This window comes from Anolis sagrei, chromosome 4 (assembly GCF_037176765.1).
Source record: "Anolis sagrei isolate rAnoSag1 chromosome 4, rAnoSag1.mat, whole genome shotgun sequence".
Lineage (NCBI taxonomy): Eukaryota > Metazoa > Chordata > Lepidosauria > Squamata > Dactyloidae > Anolis > Anolis sagrei.
In genome coordinates, this window is record NC_090024.1 from 80,022,381 (window position 1) to 80,047,994 (window position 25,614).

General features: G+C 38.7%; 2 protein-coding genes across 2 annotated transcripts in view; one reads left to right on the plus strand and one right to left on the minus strand.

The window, feature by feature from the left end:
• Window positions 1-228: 228 nt before the first annotated feature.
• NOL7 (nucleolar protein 7) lies at window positions 229-7,655 on the plus strand. Its single transcript, XM_060774873.2, has 8 exons — window positions 229-471; window positions 3,040-3,100; window positions 3,653-3,711; window positions 4,122-4,153; window positions 4,465-4,567; window positions 5,730-5,851; window positions 5,938-6,015; window positions 7,036-7,655. Exons 1-8 carry the CDS (start codon window positions 269-271, stop codon window positions 7,101-7,103), a joined length of 726 nt encoding a protein of 241 aa, XP_060630856.2. The 5' UTR covers window positions 229-268; the 3' UTR covers window positions 7,104-7,655.
• Window positions 7,656-8,283: 628 nt separating this feature from the next.
• The window catches only part of RANBP9 (RAN binding protein 9), a 39,394-nt gene continuing 22,063 nt past the window's right edge, over window positions 8,284-25,614 (minus strand). Inside the window, exons 3-14 of the mRNA XM_060774872.2 lie at window positions 24,204-24,256; window positions 22,628-22,795; window positions 21,838-21,860; window positions 20,345-20,529; window positions 19,059-19,171; window positions 18,453-18,561; window positions 14,604-14,794; window positions 14,102-14,249; window positions 13,185-13,306; window positions 11,706-11,857; window positions 10,384-10,495; window positions 8,284-9,251 (exon numbers count right to left, since the gene is read on the minus strand). Coding sequence (XP_060630855.2) covers window positions 9,121-9,251; window positions 10,384-10,495; window positions 11,706-11,857; window positions 13,185-13,306; window positions 14,102-14,249; window positions 14,604-14,794; window positions 18,453-18,561; window positions 19,059-19,171; window positions 20,345-20,529; window positions 21,838-21,860; window positions 22,628-22,795; window positions 24,204-24,256 — 1,507 coding nt within the window. The 3' untranslated portion in view covers window positions 8,284-9,120. The remainder of the gene's footprint in view (window positions 9,252-10,383; window positions 10,496-11,705; window positions 11,858-13,184; window positions 13,307-14,101; window positions 14,250-14,603; window positions 14,795-18,452; window positions 18,562-19,058; window positions 19,172-20,344; window positions 20,530-21,837; window positions 21,861-22,627; window positions 22,796-24,203; window positions 24,257-25,614) is intronic.

Genomic DNA, 25,614 nt, shown 5'->3' on the forward strand with positions numbered 1-25,614 from the left:
GCCTGCCCTAAAGTATAGGATTCTCCTGACAAGAGAATCTTGAAGCCTGAAGTCGAGTCAGTCAAACCTGGGCTGCTCCTCCCACGGCTGCGAGATGTGCTTCCTCAGTTCTCGCGAGGCTTCCGGTGTGTGTTTGGGACTTCAACTTCCAGGAGCCTCAGCTGCCTCGGCCACCGTCCAGGGTTTCTGGGAGCGGAAGCCTTTCACACCCCATGACGTGGGGGGAGGGAGCTCTGTTTCCGCGTCAGCCGGAAGCGGGTTGAGAAAGATGGCGGCGCGGAGGACTCGTGCGTCGGCCAGGAAAGAGGTTGTGGAAGAGGAGGCTGAGGCCAAGGCCGTTTCCCGGGCGACGGGGTCGTCCTCAGAGGAGGAAGAGGACAGCAGCGAGGAGGCGCCCGAGGAGGTGGCCTTCGTGAGCGCTCGGGAGGCGGCCGAGGAAGAGCGACGCGCGGCGGCAGAGCGCCATCGCAGGTGAGGCATTGGTAGGAGTCGAAGTCCAAAACACCTGGAGGGACGAAGTTTGCCCAGACTTGCCATTGATCTTCGCCAAGCGCACACTTACTTTTGGCAAAGGCCTGCAACCAAAAGCGCAACTCTTTGGAGAAATGCCTCTAGAACATGGCCCTATAGCCCGAAAAACCCCACAAGAACTCTTTGCAAACCCTGAGCCTCATAGAATCATTAATTTTATGCCATGCATTTTACCCTGTATGTTTTGGTGATGTTACTTGGAAACCTCCCCGCATCCCCCTCGGGGAGATATTAAAGTGTTATTATTATTATTATTATTATTGAATCATAGAGTTGGAAGAGACCTTGTGGGCCACCCAGTCCAACCCCCCCGACAGATGGCCATCCAGCCTCTGTTTAAAAGCCTCCAAAGAAGGAGCCTCCACCACACTCCAGGGCAGAGAGTTCCACTACTGAACGGCTCTCACAGTCAGGAAGTTCTTCCTAATGTTCAGGTGGAATTTCTTTTCTTGTAATTTGAAGCCATTGTTCCACGTCCTAGTATCCAGGGAAGCAGAAAACAAGCTTGCTCCCTCCCTCCGACTTCCTCTCACATATTTATACATGGCTATCATGTCTCCACTCAGCCTTCTCTTCTTCAGGGTAAACATGCCTAGCTCTTTCAGCCGCTCCTCATAGGGCTTGTTCTCCAGACCCTTGATCATTTTAGCCACCCTCCTCTGGGCACATTCCAGCTTTTCAATATCTCTCCAATTGTGATGCGCGGAATTGGACACAACATTCCAGGTGTGGTCTAGAGGGGTATCATGACTTCCCTGGATCTAGACACTATACTCCCATTGATGCAGGCCAGATTTCACAGAGGAAAACTGGACCAAGTGTGGCCAAGCCACCTTCTATCAAGGATTCAGTCAGGTCTGGTTTAGTATTTGCTTTTAAAAGCACCGTGTTCCGTTACTTTCTTTTCTTTTGCCATCCTCGTAGGTCAGTGTTTCTTAAATTCCTTTCTGGATGTTTTGGACTTCCAGTTACTTAACAGTTGCTCCCCCAGTTACTTAACAGCTGGTAAAGTGGCTGGGATTTCTAGAAGCTGAAGTCCAAAATACCTGGAGGAGCAGTTTGAGAAATACTGTAGTATGTTCCTTCTCTAAACAATTCCCCAAATGCTGGAGCTTTTTTCCAAAAGATACCAACTTCAGCTGAACCACTTTTACAATTTCTGCCTGGTTGTAAACCGCCTTGAGTCACCTTCGGCTTTGAGAAAGGCAGGATAGAAATATCATAAATGGGGTGGAGGGGGGCATGCTGAGCAGCACATGCTTTGTACTGAGGTGATTTGATACACGTTGATAGTTTTGATCTGTACATAAGTATTCTGCTCCTGGCCAACATTGTGTAAATATTACACTATAAGTACACTTGGGAAAAAAAATCTGTCCTTGTTTGAATGCATTTCTTGTTTAATTGTGTGGTTCTTACTTTGAAAGTAGCTATTATACTCCAGAAAAGTCATTTTTATGGCTGAGGGTAGTACTGTTTTTTCCTACAGTCTTGTAATTTTCCTTAATGAAAAAACAGCGTTTTTGCAGTTTAATAAACCTTTCCCATGCTGTAATGATAAAATTTATTAGGAAGGGGCATTTATAACTCAGGGACAAAAATTGTGCTCTGTAGTATTAACAGCTTTCAATTGGGGGGATTTGGTATCTTTTGGAAACAAACTCCACAAATAGAAGTGCCTGTCCCTGCATACTCTGAGATGATTCAAAAGGATTAGCTTTGTTACTCAAACGATACGGCTTTTATTGGTTGGAAAATACTGAAGCCATAATTGTCATTGTGTGCCTTCAAGTTGTCTCCTGCTTTAAGGCCAACCTCAGGTGAACTGCTCTCAAGGTTTGCTTGGCAAGATTTCTTCAGAAGAGATTCTTCTTTGTCCTTCTCAGAGGCTGAGAGAGTAATTCACCCAAGGTCACACAATGGATTTCCAGGGCTTAGTGGGGATTCAGACCCTCATTTCCAGAGTAATATCCAACGCACAATCAACTGAGACATGTGAGCTCTCTCTGCTGAAATGTATTTACTGCTGAAACATGAGTCCTACCTGCTAACAATGGCAATGGGGTTTTTTATTTAGATTTCATTAGAAGTTTGTAATTAGTTTTATAGGTTGTCCCTAAATGATGCAGGAGAAATAGAAGGTTGAAATGCTGCATTTTGTGAACTGACACATAGGGTGTGACTGTATGTGTTGTAGCTTTCATTTTTAAAGAAGCAATGAAGGGATTACAATTCTAACTACTTTTGAAAACTGGGGATACAAGACTTTTTCAAAAAAAATTACAAGTATATGATACTAACAAATTACTTACTGGAGGTTTTGGATAAAGGTAACTGTAACAGATGATTTCTTAAAAGTAAGCCCTAGCTATGCCCATCTTTGGAATGCAGACCTGCCATCAAGTAATAAAGAAACTTCATGGTTCTACTGTCTTAAAGTGTGTATGTAGACAGCACTTCATACCACGAAGCAAATTCATGTGGATTGTTCTTCATTTTTCCACCCAGAGAAAAGGCTATCATAAAAGAAAAGAGAAGACAAAGAGAAGAATTGTTTAAGGAACAAAAGGTAATAAAGTTCTGTCTCCTCTCCTTGTCTTGGGAGCTGTCAAACGGAGTGGGGAAACTCTCATCCTTCAGCCGCTTTGGACCAGTGATCAGCCCACAAGGCCAATAGGGCAGTATTTGGGGAGCACATTTAGTTCTATCCATTTGTGATGTCGTTGATATATACTAATGTGAAAAACAGCATTCTTTGTCACACTCAAATGTATCTCCATGTCATTTGTGTTGTTTTGGTTCTCTCAAATCTCAAAAGAAAATAAAACAAGCTATCAACTTCTAAACATATTTTATCAGTAAAAAACACTAAGATGAAGATTAGCTGCACCATTAGTGTTATCAGAAGACTGATTGTCTGGAAATAGTCTTTACTTACAATATTCTTTACTTATGGTTTCTAACTTTATAAATTGCTCTGTGTTTAAAAACACATTTAGATTTACATTTTATAGAACATTTTGCATAGTTTTGACTTGTACTGTTTTAAATATGTTAGCTGCTTTAAGAGAACGACATAATATACATTGTTATTATAGTAATCATCATGCATTCATTTCAGAAAAGAAAGCTGCTTCCTGCCAGTGTGTTAGAAGAGTTGGCATCATCCGCACAGAAAAGGTAAACAAAAACAGATTTTCCAGTGTTAATTTAAATAAATTGTATTGTGCCTTTGGCCAGAGAAATTGTGACTTGCTCGATGCAGCCTTTTAAATTTGTTTTCCTCTTGCATAGCAGCGGCTGCTTTTTGTTCATGATGTTCCATAGAGTATATGCTATTTTTTTGTCCAGGTTCAAGGAGGCCATTTCTTAATTTGAACTGTCTCTGTATTCATGTATTGAATGTATTAACAGTATAGCTCTAGGACACCTTCCAAAACCTTCCTTGGTGTCCTCAATACGTTCATGATGTACAAACACAGCAATTAGCTATACTTCCCATGTGTTCTCCGAACATTACCAAAAACAATTACATATTAATTGGTTTAAAAATAGCTTCTTATAGTTTTTTTTCCTTTTTTTTTTTTTAGTAAAGAACAGCTGCCCGATAAAACACATCAAGGTATATAAAAATCCTTTTCTGTGTTATATTTCAGTTGTTATATTTTCTGTGTTTGGATCTGACATAATGCTAATAAATCCATATACTGATTATAAGAGAGTCATTATATCATTAGCTTTGTGTAGTCCAGGGTTAGCACTTCATATAAACCTCTGTTAAATTACAGTTCATAACTCAGCTTTTAGCAGTGTTTATTTTTCAAAAGATTATGTAACGGTTTAGCTTGCAGTTAATTGAAATGTATTTTAATCCTATATGATGTCCCAACAATAACTGCAAAATGTAAAAAAAAGTATCAAATTGTTAAACAGATCAGACTGCTGAAAACAAGTCTGAAAGTGAACATGACTCTGAAAGTGAAAATGAGAAAGAAGACACAAACGAAGACAGTGAAAAGGAAATACTGCAAACTAGGTATGGCTTAGCAATTCTTACTTCATATGCCACATTTTGGTAAGGATACTACCTTAATGCATTCTGAGTACATTTGATTTGTCTAGTAGTACCTGTCCCATTACAACAATCTAATTGGTGGCTTAACATAAACTAAAACCATGGAAAGCACCATAGAATCTTCATTATGCATTGCAGATTGAAATCTAGAACAATAATTCAGAAGTATAACAATGAGGCAAATGGAAGATGTGGTGGCAACGTTCACCATTTTGGACCTAGTAATTTATGTGATGGAGTAGACTTGAAATTGAGCCGGAATCTTGTTGTCCATTTGTGATCATAAGCCAGCTTAATGTAGTGGTTTGGACATTGAGTTATGATTCTGGAGACCAGGATTCAAATCCCTGCTCAGCCGTAAACTCACTGGGCGATCTTCTGCTTGTCACTCTCTCCCAATCTTAGAAAAAAGCAATGGCAATTATCTTTTAAACAAATCTGGTCAAGAAACCCTCCAGGTGTTTGGCCCCCAACACAGAATTCCTGGCCATTGGACAAGTTGTGATAGGAGGTTCACTATAGGTCAGGCCTGCACAACCGGCATCCCTCCAGCTGTTTTGGCCTCCAACTCCCCGAATGAATCCCTGCCCAACTTGTCCAATGGCCAGGAATTCTGTGTTGGGGGCCAAACACCTGGAGGGCCGCAATTTATGCAGGCCTGCCATAGATCAGAAACTATTTGACGCAAACAGAACTCATCCATGTTGGAGTCATCAGTTTCCACCAGGGCACACAATTTGTGATCCTAATAGAACTGTGAATTCTAATAATTGGCTGTGGCTGATGGGAACTGCAGTTCAACAACATCTGGAGGATCACATGTTGCATAGTTCTTTTTAATACAATGGACATCTCCATGTTTTTGTGACAGTCCCTCAACTGCCTTTGTGGAGTTCTACCATCTGTGAACCAGGGATTTGAAATGGTGCAACAGTGGTAAGCTTATGCTTAGGATGGCTTTTTGGCTGCGAGAAGCTGTGAAAAAGTGCTTGATCCATAGGAAATCATGATGATAAAAACATGTTCATAAGAAAAAAATCAGAAACTTGGAGCATTCTGAATGTACTTCTGCTCCAGTGAGGCAAAGGATAATACAATGTCTTATCTTTTCCTTTATCATTAGGCTCCAAGAAAGTTACAAGGCAGTGCGATTAAAAGATGAGAGTTTAACGAACAGACAACAACAAGCAGCCAAAAACTTTATACAAAGCCATCTGTATGGAGCAGGCTCTAACAGAACTACTGGTAATATGTTTTCTGCCTGATACATTTGCAGAATACATGATCATCTGCTTGGACAGCCTGATTAAATTGCTCATTTGTCTTTTCAGCAAACCAGTATTTTTCTGTTGAAAACAAGAAAAGTAAAGTTAAAAAAGCTGCCATCCAGTTTGTGAACAACTCCTGGGGTGAGTTTTTAACATCTCTCCATATGTACGTTTTGTTAGGACGATTTTTCTGCTAGACACAACCATTTGCTATCTATAAAATGCTTGCCATGTAGGAGTAGTTTAAAGCACTATTCGGAAGACTAAACCTTCTGGGTGCATTGCTCCCACTTGTAAACTTCAGGCTTGGCTTAAGTGCGAGAGGAAATTGACTGAAGAGTGTATATGTATAAAAGTACCAAGTAGAGTGGATATGGCAGAGCTGCAGCCAAATATCCTGACATCAGAAAGAAACAAGGAGGGATATAGCTGCATTCCAGCCTGGAGTTATGTCAGGTTAAAAAAACCTAGCTAAAAACATTGATTGGATTGTATACCTTCTTGTGTTTTCAGAAACGGGAATAGGATTTGCTACTTTTCACTCTTTATTTAAAAAAAATTGTCAAGAAGTCTTTAACTTTGAATTTTTATTCCATTGTCAAATTTTCCTAAATGGTGGGGAGATAAAAAGGTCCATTACTTTTATAATGGTTTAGTTAAAACTTACTACTTTTCCAGGCAGGGAGCACAATGCTGTGAAAACCTAATCAATACACTGAGGCCTATTTAGACTAACAGCATGAGGAGAAATATTTGTACAAGACCCCAGGGTTTGTTTGTTTTTTGTAATGTCTGCTGCTTGTTAATTAAGAAGCTTTTGTACAGCAACAGTAAGCATTGTTGAGAACCTTTTGCACATCTTTCCGTAATTTTTCACTTTTGTAAAAGTTTCATAAGTGTTTTGGGGCAAATGAAATTTGTATAGGTCGTTTTAATATGAACGAGAAAATTGAGAGAAGATCCTTTGGTGCAGTAGTTTCCAGCCAGTGATAAATGACCCCTTGGTGGGACTGACATGTTTAGTAAAAAGAGAATTTAAATGGCAGGGGCCAGATTTAGTCATAGGTGGATAATTCTCTTATGGTAACAGCACGTGCTTGCAATGAAAGTATTAAACCTGGCATTAATGATCTCTGAACTACTTGTTTGCTTTCCCTCTAGGTGAAGTGAAGAAGCAAAAAGCTAAGCAATTTACAAAACGCTGGGTATCTTCAAAAATAATCCCCTGAAACCTTAACAGCATTTTGACCAATAACTTATAGAACACCACCGGAAAAGCGAGCATATGGATTTTAGATATTGTTTAAAATTGTTGAATAGATCTGTAACATTTCTGTAACTTTGTACAAATGCTATATTCAAACTTAATGGTAATACTGGATATTTTTTTCTGAATAATGTTTATTCTTTGGAACTTTGCTGTCTAGTTGAAACTTGTCCTGGTGTATCTTCCAATTCAGCCTCTTCAGTGGATATATTTTATCCATTTTTGAATAAAACTTTGGCTTTTTAACTAAAACAATTGTGTAGATACTTAAAAAAGCAGGGCTTAAGCAACCCAGTGCTCCCTTAAAATAATTGTGAAGCCATGGTTGGCAAGGATTTTGTTTCTGTAGTCCAAAAACACCTTGAGGGCACTAGCAGCCTTTCTCTCCTATAAAATGGAATGAATTGGAACACAAAGGGGGGGAATGTTATAGCACCAGTTTTGTATTGTACTTGTTTTAAGTGCTTCACTTGCTATCTTTCACATTTATCATTAAACTGACTATAAAGGGAAATTAACGGACGCCACTTCATGCCATGTCTGTGATGTACCCTTTATATAGTGCTTGGTTCTAGGTATAAAACAGATATACTACTTCATTACACTAGAGGAAAAAATCCACTTAAAATCTGGTTTCTGCCTCCTGCAGAATTCTGTGGTTTGTATCTTAGTGAGGCTGTTAGAGGCTCCTTTCTAAACTACAAACCCCAGAATTCTGCAGGAGGCAAAACCCGGATTTTAAGTGGATTTTTTTTCTTCTAGTGTGATGAGGGCCATATAAGCTGCCAGTTTCTTACCAATCAGGATTCTCAGTGCTGGTAAAACTGAAGCTTATAAAAATTGGGAACTAGCTGGCCGTGGCATCCATCGAAGGGAGGCTGGGAAACCCTTCACCAGCAGATTTTGGGGTTCAGATGAAGGGGAATTACATTCCGCCACTATCAGCAGAACAACAGATGTCTTAATGGATGACAGAAAGCGAAGCACAGAAATCTGTCTGGCCTCATCTATCTGATGCACGCAGCCCTAGCAAGGCATGGGAACACAACCTTGTCTCAATAAATGGCAGTTCCTTCACAGCAGTCGTATCTAAATGCAAATATAGATGTCACTTAATTCAAAACATGAGACAAGCAAGAAGGTAAGGTAGCCACCGTCCTCCCATAAGTAGAAGTATTTAATGGCTGGTTAATGATGATATCACTACATTTTATTGCAATAGAGTACTCATTTAAGCACTTTTAAAAATGCAGGGTGTACAAAGATTAAATTAAGACTGAAATTGACTAAATATTTGGTTTTATATAAATAGGCCATAACCACACTGTGTTGACATGTAATACTGTTATAATACAACAGTTAAACAGGTGAGTCTACAACGTAAGTTGTCTGCAATTAAACAGGAAATAGAGTTGAAAAGACCATGTTAAAACAAAAACCACTAGGAAACAGGTTGAGATTTTAAGTAGCAACAAACATATTCACTCAGCTCCTGAGTATTTCAAGTTTTACAGTACACATTAAAAATATTTCTTCCCATCAATACTATACAGCCAAACTGTCAGGTACTTATGCATTTTGCAAATTACACTGATTGATCTATGTAATAATGGGGGTGAAAGTTGGCAAATTATCCTGCTTGAAGTTTACGTCACCCACATACTAACACATCCACAACATTATCTATTTGACCCTATCTTTCAGGAGGTAGGGCCTTTTTGGTTTGTTTGGAACAATTCAAGGATTTGTTGATCTGATGTTACTGATGATATTTTACTCCGGTTAAGGATGGAAAACTTCTCCTAACAGTAGTTTAGAAAATCATTTGCATCATGCTGTAAACTAGGAAGCAATGTAAAGCAACAGACCTGTCCTTAGTACATAATTTAAAAAATCCAAACTCCCAGTTGGCAGAGCTGGTCTACTTTCATGTTGAATATATGCCATATTACACACCTCAGACATCTTCATATGCATAGCTAGTGTAGATAATCTTCCACTGTGGCAAACGCACAGGATCCGATTCCTGAGCGGGCCATCAATCCTAGACATTGTGAAGCTTGTCCCATTGCAAGCGCAAGCGGAGGCTGCTTTGGTAGATTATGTGTCTCTGGAAACAATCGACAATTATTTTTTGTACTATGTTACAGGACAGAAAAATCACAATCTTACAATCATGTGCTCAAGAAACCCAACCCTCCATGATTTGATTTAGATTTGCCATTGTCCCAGAATGGGATCGATTTTAGCCAACAGCACAAATTAAAATGAAATACAGCTAAAGATAATATAGGTTCAGAAATAAATTATCCATATAAAACACAGGTTTAAAATGGGACAAAAGCAATTGAAACAGCCACAAGAACAGCACCGTAGTCTTTATCTCCTATTCTGCACAACCAGAATCCTAAAAGCCTGCTTCAATTAAAAGGGGGGGGGGTATTGGTAGTTGGGGAAAGCAGGGCTTGTCTAGATGTCGTAGGGAAGAATTGTATAGCCTGGGCACAATCACTGAGACGGCCCTCATTTGTATCCTTTCCAGATAAACCTGTGAAGCAGAGACAGTTTTCTCCCGAGGATCTTAAAAGTGGACCAGGCTCAAGTAGGGAGATAAAGCCTTTTAGTAAGTCTAGAAACATGTTCTAAAGTGTTGCTCTCAACTATTCCAATCCTAAGCTTCCAAGCAGGGCAGCTGAAGGATCACAAGAGGCTCAGAACTACTGTTCCAATTTGGAGTTCTTAAACTGAAGGCTTGAGGGCTGTAACTGACATGGCATGTTTCTCTCCATTCAAACATAGCAAGATCAGCATTCCAGAGAAAGTTATGGTGCTGTAGGATACAAAGCATCATTTCCCCCAGCCAGATACTTCCCCACACTTTTCACCCCGAGTATGATTTAGCAAAGCTTTGGCAGATGCAATTAAGATGCCCTGTCTCTTGGAAAGCACGCTTCCTCTGACCGGTTATCAAACCATACATGCATTTTAAGGGCTCAAAACCCGGTGAAAGTTGATATTCACCTAGAAAAAGTGACTGTTTATGTCATTGTTTTTGTGCCAATATACAGGGCAGGATAAATGTCCTCGATCAGCTACTGATTTTGACTATTTACATTTCAGCCTTTCTTTATGTTCCACAAACTTAAGAATCATCGTTCCTTGCCCCATTCACAACATAGAAGTACTCTTAGTTTAACGCATGTATACAGTTATGTTGCAAGAGGAAAGTTGACAAAGCTTACCTAGTATTGCACTGTTGAGAACGGAGCACACGGGCTCCCTCTGAATGGGATCCAGCTGGTTTCCCACGGGACTGCTCCAGGGATCCGAATATGCAAGTAAACTAAATGCATCCTGTTGAGAAATCAGTGGTTATTTCCTACAATAACTTCCACAAAATTTTAGCTGTTACTATCCAATCAAAATAAACTACATATGCTTTCTCTTTTAGTTTTTATCTCACTCTTTAGTCTCTTTAGAACATATACCATGTTGGGCAAAAAATACACTCCCAATAGTGTGTTAAATGTCTGTCTTTAAAGTCATCTGTGATGGAAGAGCTTCAAAAATAGTATATAGCATGGTTTTTCACTAACAGAGAACAGATGGAACAAAAAGGCCTATTATGTTTGAAGTTTCTTTATATTGCTTTCTGAAGTTCAACAACATGAGGGAGTTAAGAAAGCCCCATACAAATCAAACCTATCAAAAGTAATAAAATATCATTTAAAGCCAAGTTTAAAAAATGTCTTTTGACCTTCTTGAACAAGGAGGGAATGGGAACCAACTGGAACTCTGAAGGAACATAGTCCAAATTTAGGAGCCATATAAGATGAATTCTCTTTCTATATGCTAATAGCAAGATTTCTGCAAGCAGAGACATCTTCCAAAAAAAATCTCCTTCTGTTCTGAATAACCAGACAGGTTTATGTGGAATAGCTAGCTTATCAAGCAGGAAATGGCCCTAGGAAAAAAGGGACACACTGCCTATTTTCTGGCTGTCCTGGAGGACTTTGTACACCATTAGGGCTGTCATTTTGGCAAAAGTGAAAAAGCACCACTTTTTGGAAGATGTTTTGTGGAAGGGAGCCTTCCAAAAGATGCAGTGAACTTGACAACATGTTTCTTATCCCTTAAAAAGGGTGGTTTGGGGGGAAACACAGCATTTTGTCTGAAATGTGTGTCGGCTTTGCCATGACCACTGAAGAAGGAGGGAATAGGATTCCCCCTTGTCATCTCCCAAACCACATTATTTCAAGTCCTGCTCAAGGCCATGTCAGCCACTTTGTTACTTTTGTCTGTAAACCCACCCTGAGTCCCTTTGGGGAGATAGGGCAGTATATAAATATATCATCATCATCATCATCATTATTATTGTTATTATTTTAACCAACTTTTCAGGCATACATTGTACTGCTTCAAAAAATTCTTGAAGAATCACATCACTATCAAAAAGGGAACATAATTACAGTACTAATATTTTCCCTACCTCTTAATATAAGTGTATCATATTACTGGTATTTCATGTGTGTGAGTGATAATACCACAGGGCATTTAAACTTACTTTGAGCATCTTCTTATTTGCTGTATTTTTGCCACACTCTCTTCTGAGTTGTTCGCTCATGGCTTGCAATTCTCTGCCAAAGTGAATCATTCTTTCAATGGCTGCCTGGCTGCCTCCACACAGTTGGCGTCTCAACTGACTGGAATCAACCTCTGCAATAACAACAAGGAATCTTTACTTGGCATTGGCCATTTAATTGGTCAAGAGACAAATGTTGGTAGTAAGAATGGGGTGATAGTTATGACTCCAACTTATATACCACCTTTACCACATCACCCAATGTATTATGTTCCTTTGGTTTTATCGTAACAGTACAATACACATGAATAACAGAAAAAGTCAGAAAAAAATTCATCTGAAGCAAGGGATAATATGATCTGGCAGATTTTCTGTGAGAAGGAGTTCCTATAATAAAAAGTACTAATAATGGAAGGCCATGTTGCCTCTTGGAGATGTATCTAATTGGGCCTCTGAGGTACAACTTAAGTAGCATTATAAAGAGAAGTACTTAATCCTATGTGCATTCCCTAGAAAGAGGGCTGATGATACATAAAGGGAGATAATTCCAGAAAACACTTCCAGTACTGCATTTTGGAAATAAAAAAATTACCATCTGGGACAGAAAGTAAATAAAGCATATTTAAAGAGCTTTTACAACATTATAACATAAACGTCTTTTGAAATTTCCGTAGGAGCAGTTATTAAAGAGTTATGGAAGAATGGTGTTCAAAAGAAATAGATCTAATTCCGGAAAACAGCCCATTAAACTTACAGCAACCCAGTAAAGCTAATTCAATCTTTGGGTTTGCAGAAGCAGTGTCAGAGTTTTTGGATCTTGGCACAAGTTTCACTATGAAGAGCAATTATATGAAAATAAGGGCAATGAAACAAGCTGATAACAAGAGTGGTTCCCCCCCCCCCCCCACTTAACTGAACTGGTTTATACACTAAACGTTTGTCTTTAGAACAAGGTTATATTGATTTAAGAGGTTTCATTCTACCAAATGAAGGTCTAGTAACTTACACTTCAGGGATGCAATTAAGGAGATTTTTGGTTCAGGAAACAATGACTGACAGTTTTATAGATAATATGAGAGATAATGCTCATATTATCGAAGATATCATACAGAAAACATTTCATAATTTCTGATTTGTCTATCTCATCTAGACTAAATTGAGCATTTCATGAAATTGTTATGCAAATTATGAAGTTGTCCTACTACTGCTGAGAAAGAAAATGCTACAATTTCAGGTACAAACCCAACTTGAATCCTAGAAAAAATAGGGCTCACTCTAAAATTTCTCCTTAGAATTTTGAACTCAATGCAGTCAAACTAAAGAATTGTAATTTAAATAATCATTGAAGAATTATTTAAACTTCCCCAAAACAAATCTGAGTGACTCTAAATTTCATCTGAAAATCATTCCAAGTAAATTAAAAAGTGATAGTAATAATATATAAGAAATATTGCTGCAGACCCATTTCTGTGTCACATTCCTCCATTTCGTGATCATGTTTAGAACTACCATTTAGGAAGCCATTGGATGACGTCTCTGCAACCCCATTGGAGTAGTGATCTGTTTCCATGTCTACATCATTGCTGAGAAGAGAAAAATGCATCATTAACGCCATAAAGACCTGGGACTGGGTCTCATTTTTGAAGCTTCTGTTTTCTAAGTTCCACAACCAACATTAAGTTTCCTAAAACATCCATTCTGTTTATGGATATTATGCATACAAAAGCATACAAAGAATCTGAGGCTTAAAAATTAATCCTTGTCACTTGGAAGATGATACAGACTCCGCTGAGGAAAGACAGCTCATTTTGGGGCAAAGTGTCATCATCTGTTGGCTCTTAGGTCTAAGGGATGGTATTAAAAGCACAATATTATTGAGAAAACAATGAAGCATTTGATAAATGGTGACTTAAAAGATATACAACAGACCTGGCTTCCAATATTAGGAGGTCTTGAGCAAATTTCCCTTACTACTTGCCTGCAGTGTTTGCTCACTGAGTGTTACTAGTGATGTTCAGCCCACACTACCTAATGACGGTCTAGAGCAAGTCTCTTCAATCTGCGGCCGTCCCGGTGTTTGGGACTCCCAAAAGCCCTAGCCAGCTTATTCAATGGTCAGGAATTCTGGGAGCTGAAGTCCAAAACACCTGGAGGGCTGCAGGCTGAAGAGGCCTGCTCTAGACCTTCACACCGTACATTCTTATAACATATACAGTGTTGCCTCATGATCCCTCATGGCTGCCACTACAGAAAGGAAGCAGGAGGCAATGCCACTTTAATAAACTGTCATTCCCCCAATCAGTACAATACTGGGTTACATAACGGACAAACAGTACTTGTTGAAAAACAAGAGATTGTAATGGATTTAATGTACTTACCTAGAATAGCTATTAACCTGCTGTGATCGGGTTACATTTATGTTATTGAGTTCTGGTACATTCAAACTGGTAGACTGATGTTTACTGTGACAGTAGGACTGATGTACTTTGTTTGATATCACTCCATTACTGCAACTACTTTCAAAACCTAGAAGCAAGCAAGTCAAAATATAAACAATTAGAATAGTATTAGAATAGGTGAATGCTCTTCATGTAAATCTATTTCTCTAGAAAAATAACACCATCATAGAATGTGAGAATCACACATGCAGAGTTCCATTTATTTAAAGCCATGCTTTGGGATATAGTTCACATGACTGTCTTCATTGTGGGTAAGTATGCAAGATCAGGTAAGCTTCTAAATCATTACTCTCAAGAGGACAAACTACACATTCAGCCCTGTACTACAAGAACAACACAAATGAATTCATATCCTAAACAGATAAGAGCTCAGAAATTATATACTTCTCCATAAGGCTTTCTGTCACTGCTTTAAACTCACCAGAACAATGTGTGCTACTTCCTTTGCCTGTTGCTAGACTGTGGATATTCATTCCATGACTGGGGCTCATACTGGGACTACTAAATGACCGAGGACTAACAGGATAACTATCTTGAGATTTTGGACTGTGACCTCCTAGACACCGCACTTCACTGTCTGTACCATTGACCATTTCTATGAACTGGCGTACCCTAGAAAACATAAGAGAAGAGTTACTTTACATAGCTAAGGTAACATTTCAAAAATCTAGTTGTGCTACTTTCATTATTAAAGACTAGTCTGGCAGCCATTTTGCTGCAGTTTATTACTCAAATGAACATCAATGACACAACCATTATTATGGAAAAAACATCACCTTATTCCCACTCATTAGATACAAAGGTGTACAATAAAACCACTTGAAAACCACTACAAAAGGCATAAGAGGAGTAAGCTGCAAGATAGAGAGAAGGAAGGAACCCTGCTGCAAAAACAAGAAAATATTTCCTAATTGCAGCTGTTTCTTCATATCCCATGTAAGGCAATGTAGTAGTGAAATCTGGTTGCTTCAGTGGCACCACCAATTCCAAACACACAGCACCGACCAATAATATGCCAACTGTTCCCAACAATAAGGCCTCAGGAAGTTCGATTTAAACCAAGATACAACTTCAGAAAGGCAGATTGGACTAAATTCTCAGACATGCTAGATGACATGATCACATTGGTCGCGCCAATCCCTGAGGAATACGAGCATTTTATTGAAATAGTGAAAACCTGCTCACGGGCCTCTATACCGAGAGGCTGCAGAACCAACTACCTTCAGGGCATTACTCCTGAAACAGCCGCCTTGTTGGAAAACTATTACAGGCTCCACAACGAAGACCCATTTAGCGAGCAGACTCTTTAGGCAGCGCAGAACATTGTGTCCTCCATCTCTGAAGCCAAGAAAGAACAGTGGATCAAGCTGATCACAGAGGTCGACATGGGCAGGAGCAGCCAGAAGGCGTGGAGGTTGCTAAGACGGTTGAGCAATGACCCCTCACAAACTAATACCCATGCCAACATAAAGGCAGATCAAATAGCACACCAACTCTTGAAGAACAGGAAACCCAACCTTGCCACCAAAGTAGAAAAGAAACCAATAGCCAGACAACAAGAGATTGAGAACAACAACCTTCATGAACCCTTTACATCTACTGAATTGGACATGGCTCTCAATAAATGTAAGAATGGCAAAGCAGCTGGCTTGGATGATCTACGGAGGGAACAAATAAAGAACTTTGGCCCAAAAGCAAAGTGCTGGCTACTGGAGCTGATGAACAACTGCACTGCATCCTGTCAGATCCCCAAAATCTGGAGGAAAGCAAGAGTCATTGCCAGCTTGAAGCCAGGCAAAGACCGTAATGATCCAAAAAGCTACAGACCAATCTCCCTGCTGTGCCACCTCTACAAAGTTCTGGAGAGACTCATTCTGCATAGAATTATGGAAAAAATAGACCCATGTCTGATTCCAACAGCAAGCTGGCTTCAGGAAAGGCAAAAGCTGCACATTGCAAGTGCTGAACCTGACTCAGCACATAGAAGATGGCTTTGAAAAGCAGCAGATCACAGGAGCTGTCTTCACAGACCTGTCAGCGGCTTATGATACTGTGAACCACCTCCTCCTCCTGAGAAAAATGTATAATATCACAAAGGACTACCATCTCACCTGTTTCATAGGAAATCTGCTACAAAACAGGAGCTTTTTTGTTGAGTTCCAGGGCCAGAGAAGCAGATGGCGGAAACAGAAGAATGGCCTGCCTCAGGGGAGCGTGCTTGCTCCATCCATGTTCAACATCTACACAAATGACCAGCCACTGCCAGAAGGGACAGAGAGTTTCATCTATGCTGATGATCGTGCCATTACCACTCAAGCAGGGAGCTTTGAAATGGTTGAACAGAAGCTCTCCAAAGCTCTGGGTGCTCTAACTGCCTATTACAGGGAAAACCAACTGATCCCTAATCCATCTAAAACACAGACATGTGCCTTTCACCTTAAGAACAGACAAGCATCCCGAGCTCTGAGGATTACCTGGGAAGGAATACCACTGGAGCATTGCAGCGCACCAAAATACCTGGGAGTCACTCTGGACCGTTCTCTGACCTACAAGAAGCACTGCTTGAACATCAAACAAAAAGTGGGTGCTAGAAACAATATCATACGAAAGCTGACTGGCACAACCTGGGGATCACAACCAGACACAGTGAAGACATCTGCCCTTGCGCTATGCTACTCTGCTGCTGAGTACGCATGCCCAGTGTGGAACACATCTCACCATACTAAGGCAGTGGATGTGGCTCTTAATGAGACATGCTGCATTGTCACGGGGTGTCTGCGCCCTACACCACTGGAGAAATTACACTGTTTAGCCGGTATTGCACCACCTGACATCCGCCGGGAAGTAGCAGCCAATAGTGAAAGGACCAAGGCAGAGACATCTCCAGCTCATCCCTTGTTTGGGTATCAGTCAGCATGTAAACGACTCAAATCAAGAAATAGTTTTCTTAGATCTACAGAGACACTCGCTGGAACACCTCAGCAGTGAGAGTTCAAAAGTGGCAGGCTCAAACCCAGCACCTCAATCCGTGGGTGATACCAGATGAGATACTCCCTCTTGGGCACACAGAAGACTGGGCGACTTGGAAGGCGCTGAACAGACTGCGCTCTGGCACCACGAGATGCAGAGCCAATCTTAGGAAATGGGGCTACAAGGTTGAATGCACCCTGAGCCCTGCCACATGCACGATGGAGGACCTTCTTGCGGCAACACCAGAGGCACTCCAAGTGGCCAGATACTGGTCAAATGACATTTAATCAGCTACCAAGTTTGCAAAATTTGTGGGGTTTTTTTATCTGTTTGTTTGTTTTGTTCTGTTAGAAATGTGGTACAATGTTCTGGTTGCGGATGACACGATAAATAAATAAATAAATAAATAAATAAATAAATAGTGAAATCTGGTAACAACATGGTCCTTTCTCTAAATATCTGTCAGAAGCAAGCTCTATTGATGTACATTAACTTACACCCAGGTAAGCAGACACAACCTATTGCCTAAATATTGCAAAAAGATCATGTCTTCTTCACTCCTTAAGGAAACTGAAAAGAATAGTAAACAGAACATACAACATTCTTGAATATACTAGAGATACTATTATTTGTCATCAAGCTGATATATATTTGTTGTAAGAAAGGGTATTTTTGAGCATGAACTTTAGCAAATTTGTATACATAAGAAACAATAAAATGATTCCAGAGTTGTAGGGAAAGGAGTAGATTCTGGGCCTCATCTCCAGCAACAACGGGTGTGCTATTTCTTGTATTTTTAAGTGCTGCATGATCGCTCTTTATTATGCTTTCAAAACAAGCTACTTGCCCACCCAGCTACTTAACTCAGAATGATGTAACATAAATAGATCTCTTTGTGACCCATTTTCCTTCTTTTACCAATTAGGTAGATTAAATATAAAAAAAGCCATGCTGATCGACAGTAGGCATGCAGGGACCAAGAACGGGATATATGAAGTTAGTGCCAGATTCAAAGGCACAAATAAATGGACATTATTTTTACGTTCTAAAGCTTTGTCATCAGTTGGGGACCCCTCCCTCCAGCATCAACTACCGCTCTGGGCCAGAGTGAAGAGAGAGGGGGCCAAGGGACAGTTATATAGTAATATATACTACTGATATTGTACTATGCTAATAATATAATATAAAAAATTCTTTATAATATTCTTTAAATATATTTCAAAAATGATTTGCAATCTACAGCCCATGAACAACTTGATTCCTAGACCAAGTAAGTCGGTTGCTTTATTTGATTACTCACTTCAAAGCAAATAAAAGATTAGGATTTCTTTCTAGTAGGCTTGGATACAGTTGTTGTGTTGTTTCAATGGCTTCTCCCATTCTTCCCGCTAAAACCAGTTTCTGAATTCCTGTTCAAAAAAACCCCGAAAAGTAAGTTTGAGCTCTGTACATATGGGGGATAATTCAAAAACATCTGAGCAATTCTAAGACCCATGATTTAAGCTAGAGAGTTACCCACACACAAACACACTTTAAAAATAGCCATCTGTTATTGGGCTTCTACAGATGCCTTTAAATATCTACATAAAAATATAGTGATTGGTTTAAAAATCTTTCTAATTTCACACACATAACTATGTTTTATTGGTACTGTATTTCTAAGACAGTCTTCCTCCAAAACAAGTGATGTACGACAGACATCATAATGTTAACTGAAATTCCTCACTAAAAATCCACACAGAAGGGCAGGGGGACCAGAAAGCAAGGCAGAAACAACCAAAATTCCCAGGAGAAAATGTCTAGGTACTTATGATAATAATGGAAGACATCCAATGTCATGTCCCAATAGGGAAGCATTTTTGCTTTTGTTAAATTTTGCTGTATTCAAAAAACATAGTTCACTTACTTTGCCTATTTTTAATGGATGCTAATTCTTCTAGTACAGTCTGATCAGTAGATCTAGCAAAGGCCTCTGCTGTTGCACAATATCCATGATGTACCAAATAAGAAGAAACCATTCTGTTAAAAGATGTCAAAACACATGTATGTAAAAATATAGCAAATGCCTTAATTAATACCAATGGAAAATCATTCAAAATCTACCAAGAAGATTAAAATTAACAATACTTTGAACAACCCTATCTTGAAGCTTCTATGGCAACATGTTACTAATTTAGGAAAAAAGATAACAATAAGTGGTCTTTTTCCTTCACTTGCATAGTCTAATACAGTGGTTCTCAACCCGTGGGCCCCCAAGTGTTTTGGCTTACAATTCCCAGAAATCCCAGCCAGTTTACCAGCTGTTAGGGTTTCTGGGAGCTGAAGGCCAAAAACATCTGGGAACCCACAGGTTGAGAACCACTGGTCTAGTATGAATTGATAGTACACTCAACAGTTATTCGTGATTGGTTCTGGATTACAACTATCCCAATTACTCCCTTTCCCGCTATTAGTTTAACCCCAATGTTGTTTCCTTCTGTAATATCAATGCGTCAATACATACAATTATAAAGAAACAACAAATACGGCACTTTTGGCAAATGTAAACCACCACTGGCAAATATTTCTCAACCTAATAAACTAATTCTTGGTTCCTAACCGACACGTGTATCATTATTCTAACATTCTCACATAACAGTTTTATTTCCTTTAAACCACTGTGTGGAAATCAGGTCCTAAATCCAACATAAGGCTGTGCTCATTCCCCCCCTAGACCCACCAGTTTTTGGAGCTACTCCCGAAATTGCTCTATGGAGGCCAACATACATGAAAAGCCCTTTTTCCAATGGATAGGTAGCTGCAACAGTAGGTGAGAATGCTCCTTAGCATCTTCTGCAAGCTCTCACTGTTCTATAGTGCTGAATCTTGCTCAAATGCTTAGAAAAGCTAGCACATATTTAAAGTATTACCTAATCCTATTTTTTAAATATTGAAGAGGAATGCCATAATATGGAAATATGGATTTTTAAAACTATATGTACTGGATGCCTGTTTTAATGCTTGAGTTAATACTTAAAACCAAATATTTTACAGAAGTACTATTATGTCTAATAAATTTAGCTACTAGACATAATTGCATCTAACCATCTCTCTCAGGCACTACAACCACTAACAGAAAAGCCTATAGATACAGATGTGAAGAACAGGGTTTGTAAGGCTGAACAAACCAGTTTCAAATCTTCAAATTCTTACTTTTGAATCATTGTTTGCCATTCTCCTTCCCGATCTCCTATCGGGAATCTGTCAATCTGAGCTTGAATTTTGGTTCGCCATTCTCGCATATAGTCTTCAATATCAAACACGAATGGATGTTGCCCAAAATTAGCATCCACCACTTCTCCTGGTGTTTGAAGTCCAACTGTAGGATACAGGTTTGGCTGCAAGAGATTATTGCAACACATACTTTCATCTCTGAAAATCCAAACATATTCATTTTAAATCAGCATGAAAGCATTGGGTTATTTTTACTGAGTGGTAAAAGCAACAAAACCCAGGAAAACTCAATTGGCAGAAAAAAATGAACTTTAAATAAACATACAGTCACACGGAAAATATACACAGGCAGACAGATCATTATGATTCCATTACCATCCAAAATGCTAGGTTGGCTGTCATGTCTATTGCAAACCTAATAGTAGTAAAATTTTCTTATCATCAGTATTATTATGTTTTACCAAAGCTACAAAATAACAGTAACTTATATTTATATCATCTCAGGCTAAAACCCTGGTAGAACTGGATTAAAATATTGTAGGCAGCAGGATCAGGATTTTGCCTTTTGCTTGTTATTTATTTATTTATTTTATTTTATTTACTGTATTTGTATACCACCTTTCTCTGCCAATCGGCGACTCAAGGCGGTTGTTAAGCTGTTGCCAGTCAGAGAAGACAACAGAGGGACCTGTGAATTCTTAGTTTTCCTTAAATATCAGGAATCACCAAACATTCTGACATTGTTTTTATATTGTAATCTTGTTGACCTGGTAGTCTTTCACGTGTCTTCAGAGTGAGTTTGTGAAAAGTGGCAGATAGTATTTCCCAACATGAACCATAACATAATTTAAAACCAATCCATCCTACATGGTCAAAACAACTATCATTAGAACAATGGAAGTCATCTTATACCAAGTAAGACCACTGGCCCATGTTTCTTAGCATTGTCCATATAGACTAACAGCGTCAATATACTAGTCAATCTATTTGACTAGCAATGACTCTCCAGTCTCCACAGTCTTACAGCAGGTATTTTTTACTTCCAGTTATTCTTTTTTCCCCTGAGACTGGAGGAGCCAAGAAATGAATCTAGGATTTTCTTCATGCAAAGCATGTGGTCTGTCAGCCATTAAGGCTTCAGCCCTTAGTATACATAACTAAAATATTTTCTGAAGCATCAAAGACAATGGTTAGTCAATGCAAACATACCAAACAGGAGCGAGTTTTTATAGTGGTTTCCCAATATGTCTTCCAAAATGAAAAATTCTTTTAAAAGAAAACCTGTTACCATCTCACTTGAAACAAAGCAATGTTTCTATTAAGTAATGAGACTAATTTAAAAATTACTAATTGTAACTGAAATAGTTTTAAAAGACTATAAAAATAAATAACCTAAAAAATAAATATTATACAAGAAGAGCGAAAGTTTTCTAAAGATAGGAATGTATGAATAATTTCTGAAATTATCTTACCGGCAAATCTGTAAAAGCAATACCTGTAATCAAGAGACATTACATACATTATAATTAAAACATACATTTAGAAATATTCAATACAGTTCTCATGTCAGTGCCTTTGTAATTATATTGGAACAACCCAGATTTCACCAGAACAGAAAAGGTTTGTGGTTAGAGGGTTTCTAAAATTAAAGTATTTAGTTTGATTTACTGTACCTATTAATATACAGCAAGTGAAATTGCACACTGAAATCAAAGAGAAGACAGTGAACTGTCTGGAAAGAAGAACAAAGTTCTGAACATATGATACCACTTTTTTGTTATTTAATCAGAGACTTCTAAAAGATACTAGGAGAAACACTGCTGTAAGAAACAAAATCCTACAATGGATCTTCAATCTCCACATGTCAAGTTTCTCATTGATTGTACTACACAACCCTTCTGTTGAATGAAAAACTGGTATTAACCAGATGTGCAACCAAATTCACAATTGAAGTGTGCTTTTGTAATTTCTGGTATAGAAAAAGAGATTAAAATCATCTGAAAAAGCAAATTTATGTGCACAATGACACTGTCTTACTTTGCTTCTGTGACTTTATGGTTATTGTTCCTTAGACAAAAATGTTCAATCACTTCCACAGAGGAGCTTACACATGCACAAGTCATCAACAACATTCTGGCCTTTCTGGTAGGCTTAAGAACTGAAAAATCCACATAATTCTTACTATATCAGATCTGGATAGACACTATAACAATCTGAATACATGTAGTCACAAATACAATAATCATCATAACTCTGTCATACCCAAACTATGTCCATTCTTTGTGTAGAAGCAGGTATTGTTGATAAGGTTTACGCAGCAACCAATGACGTCACCAGTTGTAAATGTTGGCCCATACGGTTGCCCAGTTCCAGAAGAACAAAATGAATGTCCATCGTCTCCATGGTAACCATATGAATGCTTATCCCAACCTAAACACAAAACATTATATTTAGTATTTGCCACATTACGAAGGGCTCAGAATAAAGGATGTTAGATCCAAGTTTAGACATGTTTAGAGTAGAGTAATGGAAGAAAACGAACTCCATTAATTTCAGCAAGCTTATCTAGGTCTGAATTGAATATATTGGCAAGAACTGAGAAAGACCACATCATTGAACAAACCTCAAAACGTAAATTTTTAGGAAATCCTGAAGCCATGCAAAAACTAAAACAAAAACAAAAAATCACAATTTTTATTGGCTGCTGTGAAAATAATAATTGAGAATTGAATCCTTTGGAAAATCTGAGATATAATGCAATTGTAAACTTCTAATTACTTATGAGAAGTAAACTGACTTTACTTTTTAAAGAAGATGAAATCTATTATCTATAACTTAGCACAAAACATTGTAATCAGGATGCTTATGAAATTTTAAACTATACATCAGTGGAGGGTTCCATACTAAATTTTTAAAAGGAGTTTTAGGATTTGCCAAACAAAGCTGTAATTGAGAAGATGTTAATTGTAGAACAATGTGAACCAAAGCTTTGAACATTTTCAGACACAAACAAACAATTATTTCTGCAGAGCACACATGTCAAGTGCAAGGCCCGTGGTCTAAATATGGCGTGTGAGGCTTTGAATGAGAAGGCAACATTATTACATTTATATAGTCTTACAATTACATATGGGTCTTTGAAAGTAACCATAAGGCTGATGTGACCCTTGGGGAAAATGAGTTTGACATCCTCGCTATAAGGGCATCAAGACTCCAAGTGGTAGTGCATAACACAACAGATAAATCAAGTAGCTGTATCCTAGGTAACCACTTTAAAAATGTACTATATAACAACTCTCCCATTAAATGGCTATCTCAAGCTATCTGATATGGGGGACCAGCAATTTCCCACCCCCAACTATGCCAGAGACTCACACCATATTTGTGTCTATAATTGCATCTCTTTCCTAGAAACCTGCCAGGGATCAGCACCAATCCATGGATTACCACTTTGAGCTGCACTGCTTAGAGTATACTTTCCCCAACTGAATTTCACAGAAATGTGCTTCATTGTGCTGTATAAAGCAATGACTTGGGCACAAAGATGTATTTCTATTTAATTCATTTATATAAGTAAATGTTGGCTGCCTAGTCATGTTTATGGTATTCCTGCTGCATTTCAGAGTGCAACTCATCCCAGACAAACACTCCTAAGTTTCTGAACAGCTTCTGTTCTGTTCTTTTTCTCTGTCCCCAGTTATTTTATGTAACAATGATAGCTTTCACTAAAACTGTTCTCATTTAGAAGAAAATGAGGTACATAGAAGATGAACTGGTTTAACAGCTCACTGAAACAAACAGATGATACGAAAACCAAAGTAATTACTAGACATCATACCTGGCAATCTGTTCATGTTCACACCTTGAGCAGAAAGGCCAATTCCCATATAACTGTAAAAAGGAAATTAAAAATATATTTTTTGTGTTTCACAAATAACCTCTTCAAAATAAACAAATTGTTACTGGAAAAATGAGTTGTAATTTCTAACAGATAGGTAAGGCAGTTCTACAATGAATTAAACACAGATATGCTTTTTCCCCCCATAAACAACAAATACAGTTCACTTCCATTCCTATTACTGTAATCTACAATCTTAAGAGATCTACAGAAGTTCCAGAGAATTTTTTACACAAATCTTGGCCTTGTTGTACTTTTTTCTGTAAGTCTTAAGGATACCAGTTTCTCTTCTTCTGTAATCTACATAGAATTAATGGTCTTCCTGCTGGACATTTCTGTTTTGTATTCCTTTCTCAATATGCTTCTCCTCGGATTACAGAAGTGACATCGTTTTAATCAGAAGCACAGGGTGAATGACTCTCCAAATGGCAATGTCTTGGCTCTTCTAATTCCAAGATAATTAGGTAAAAATTACTGGACAGTGGGTTGTTGCAGGTTTTTCAGGCTATATGGCCATGTTCTAGAAGTATTCTCTCCTGATGTTACTCCTGCATCTGTTGGAGGCATCCTTGGAGGTTGTGAGGTCTGTTGGTAACTTGGAAAATTGTATATCTGTGGAAAGTCTAGGGTGGGAGAAAGAACTCTTGTCTATTGGAGGTAGGTGTGAATGTTTCAATTGGCCACCTTGATTAGCATTTGATGATCTGACAGTTTTTAGGTGTAGTTTGTTACTGCCTGGGAAAATCCTTTATTGAGAGGTGATTAGGTGTTCCTGTTTGTTTCTTGTCTGGAGTTCCCCTGTGTTTGAGTTTCATTCTTTACTTACTATTATAATTTTAGAGTTTTTTAATACTGGTAGCCAGATTTTGTTTATTTTCATGGTTTCTTCCTTTCTGTTGAAATTGTCCACATGCTTGTGGATTTCAATGGCTTCTCTGTGTAGCCTGACATGGTAGTTGTTAGAGTGGTCCAGAGAAGTCAGCCATAGCAGAGCACCTAATAAACCAACCTGGACACAATATATTATTTGAGAACACAGAAATGCTGGACCATTCCTTCCTGCTACCAATTCTGAAACAAAATAAAACAAAACAAAACCCTCAGACAAAATCATGTTAGGAGCAATGCTTGGGGGGGGGGGGGGTGTTGACGGCTGGCCTCGGTCCCCTTTACTGAACTGTAGTTTAGGACTGTTTGACAAGACTTGCCTTTGTTTTCCTTGGCCATTTCAAAGAAAATGCACATCTTATCAATACCAAGCAAAAGAAGAGGAGGAAGAAGTGAGGGAAGACCTGCCTACTGAAAAACTTGGTTTCAGCAGGATAAATAGCATACTAAATCTTTTTTAGTA

Coding starts and splice junctions, on each gene's coding strand:
- NOL7 (XM_060774873.2), top strand. CDS start 269: ATGGCGGCGCGGAGGACTCGTGCGTCGGCCAGGAAAGAGGTTGTGGAA. Junction 472..3,039: donor GCGGCAGAGCGCCATCGCAG/GTGAGGCATTGG, acceptor TTTTCCACCCAG/AGAAAAGGCTATCATAAAAG. Junction 3,712..4,121: donor GCATCATCCGCACAGAAAAG/GTAAACAAAAAC, acceptor TTTTTTTTTTAG/TAAAGAACAGCTGCCCGATA.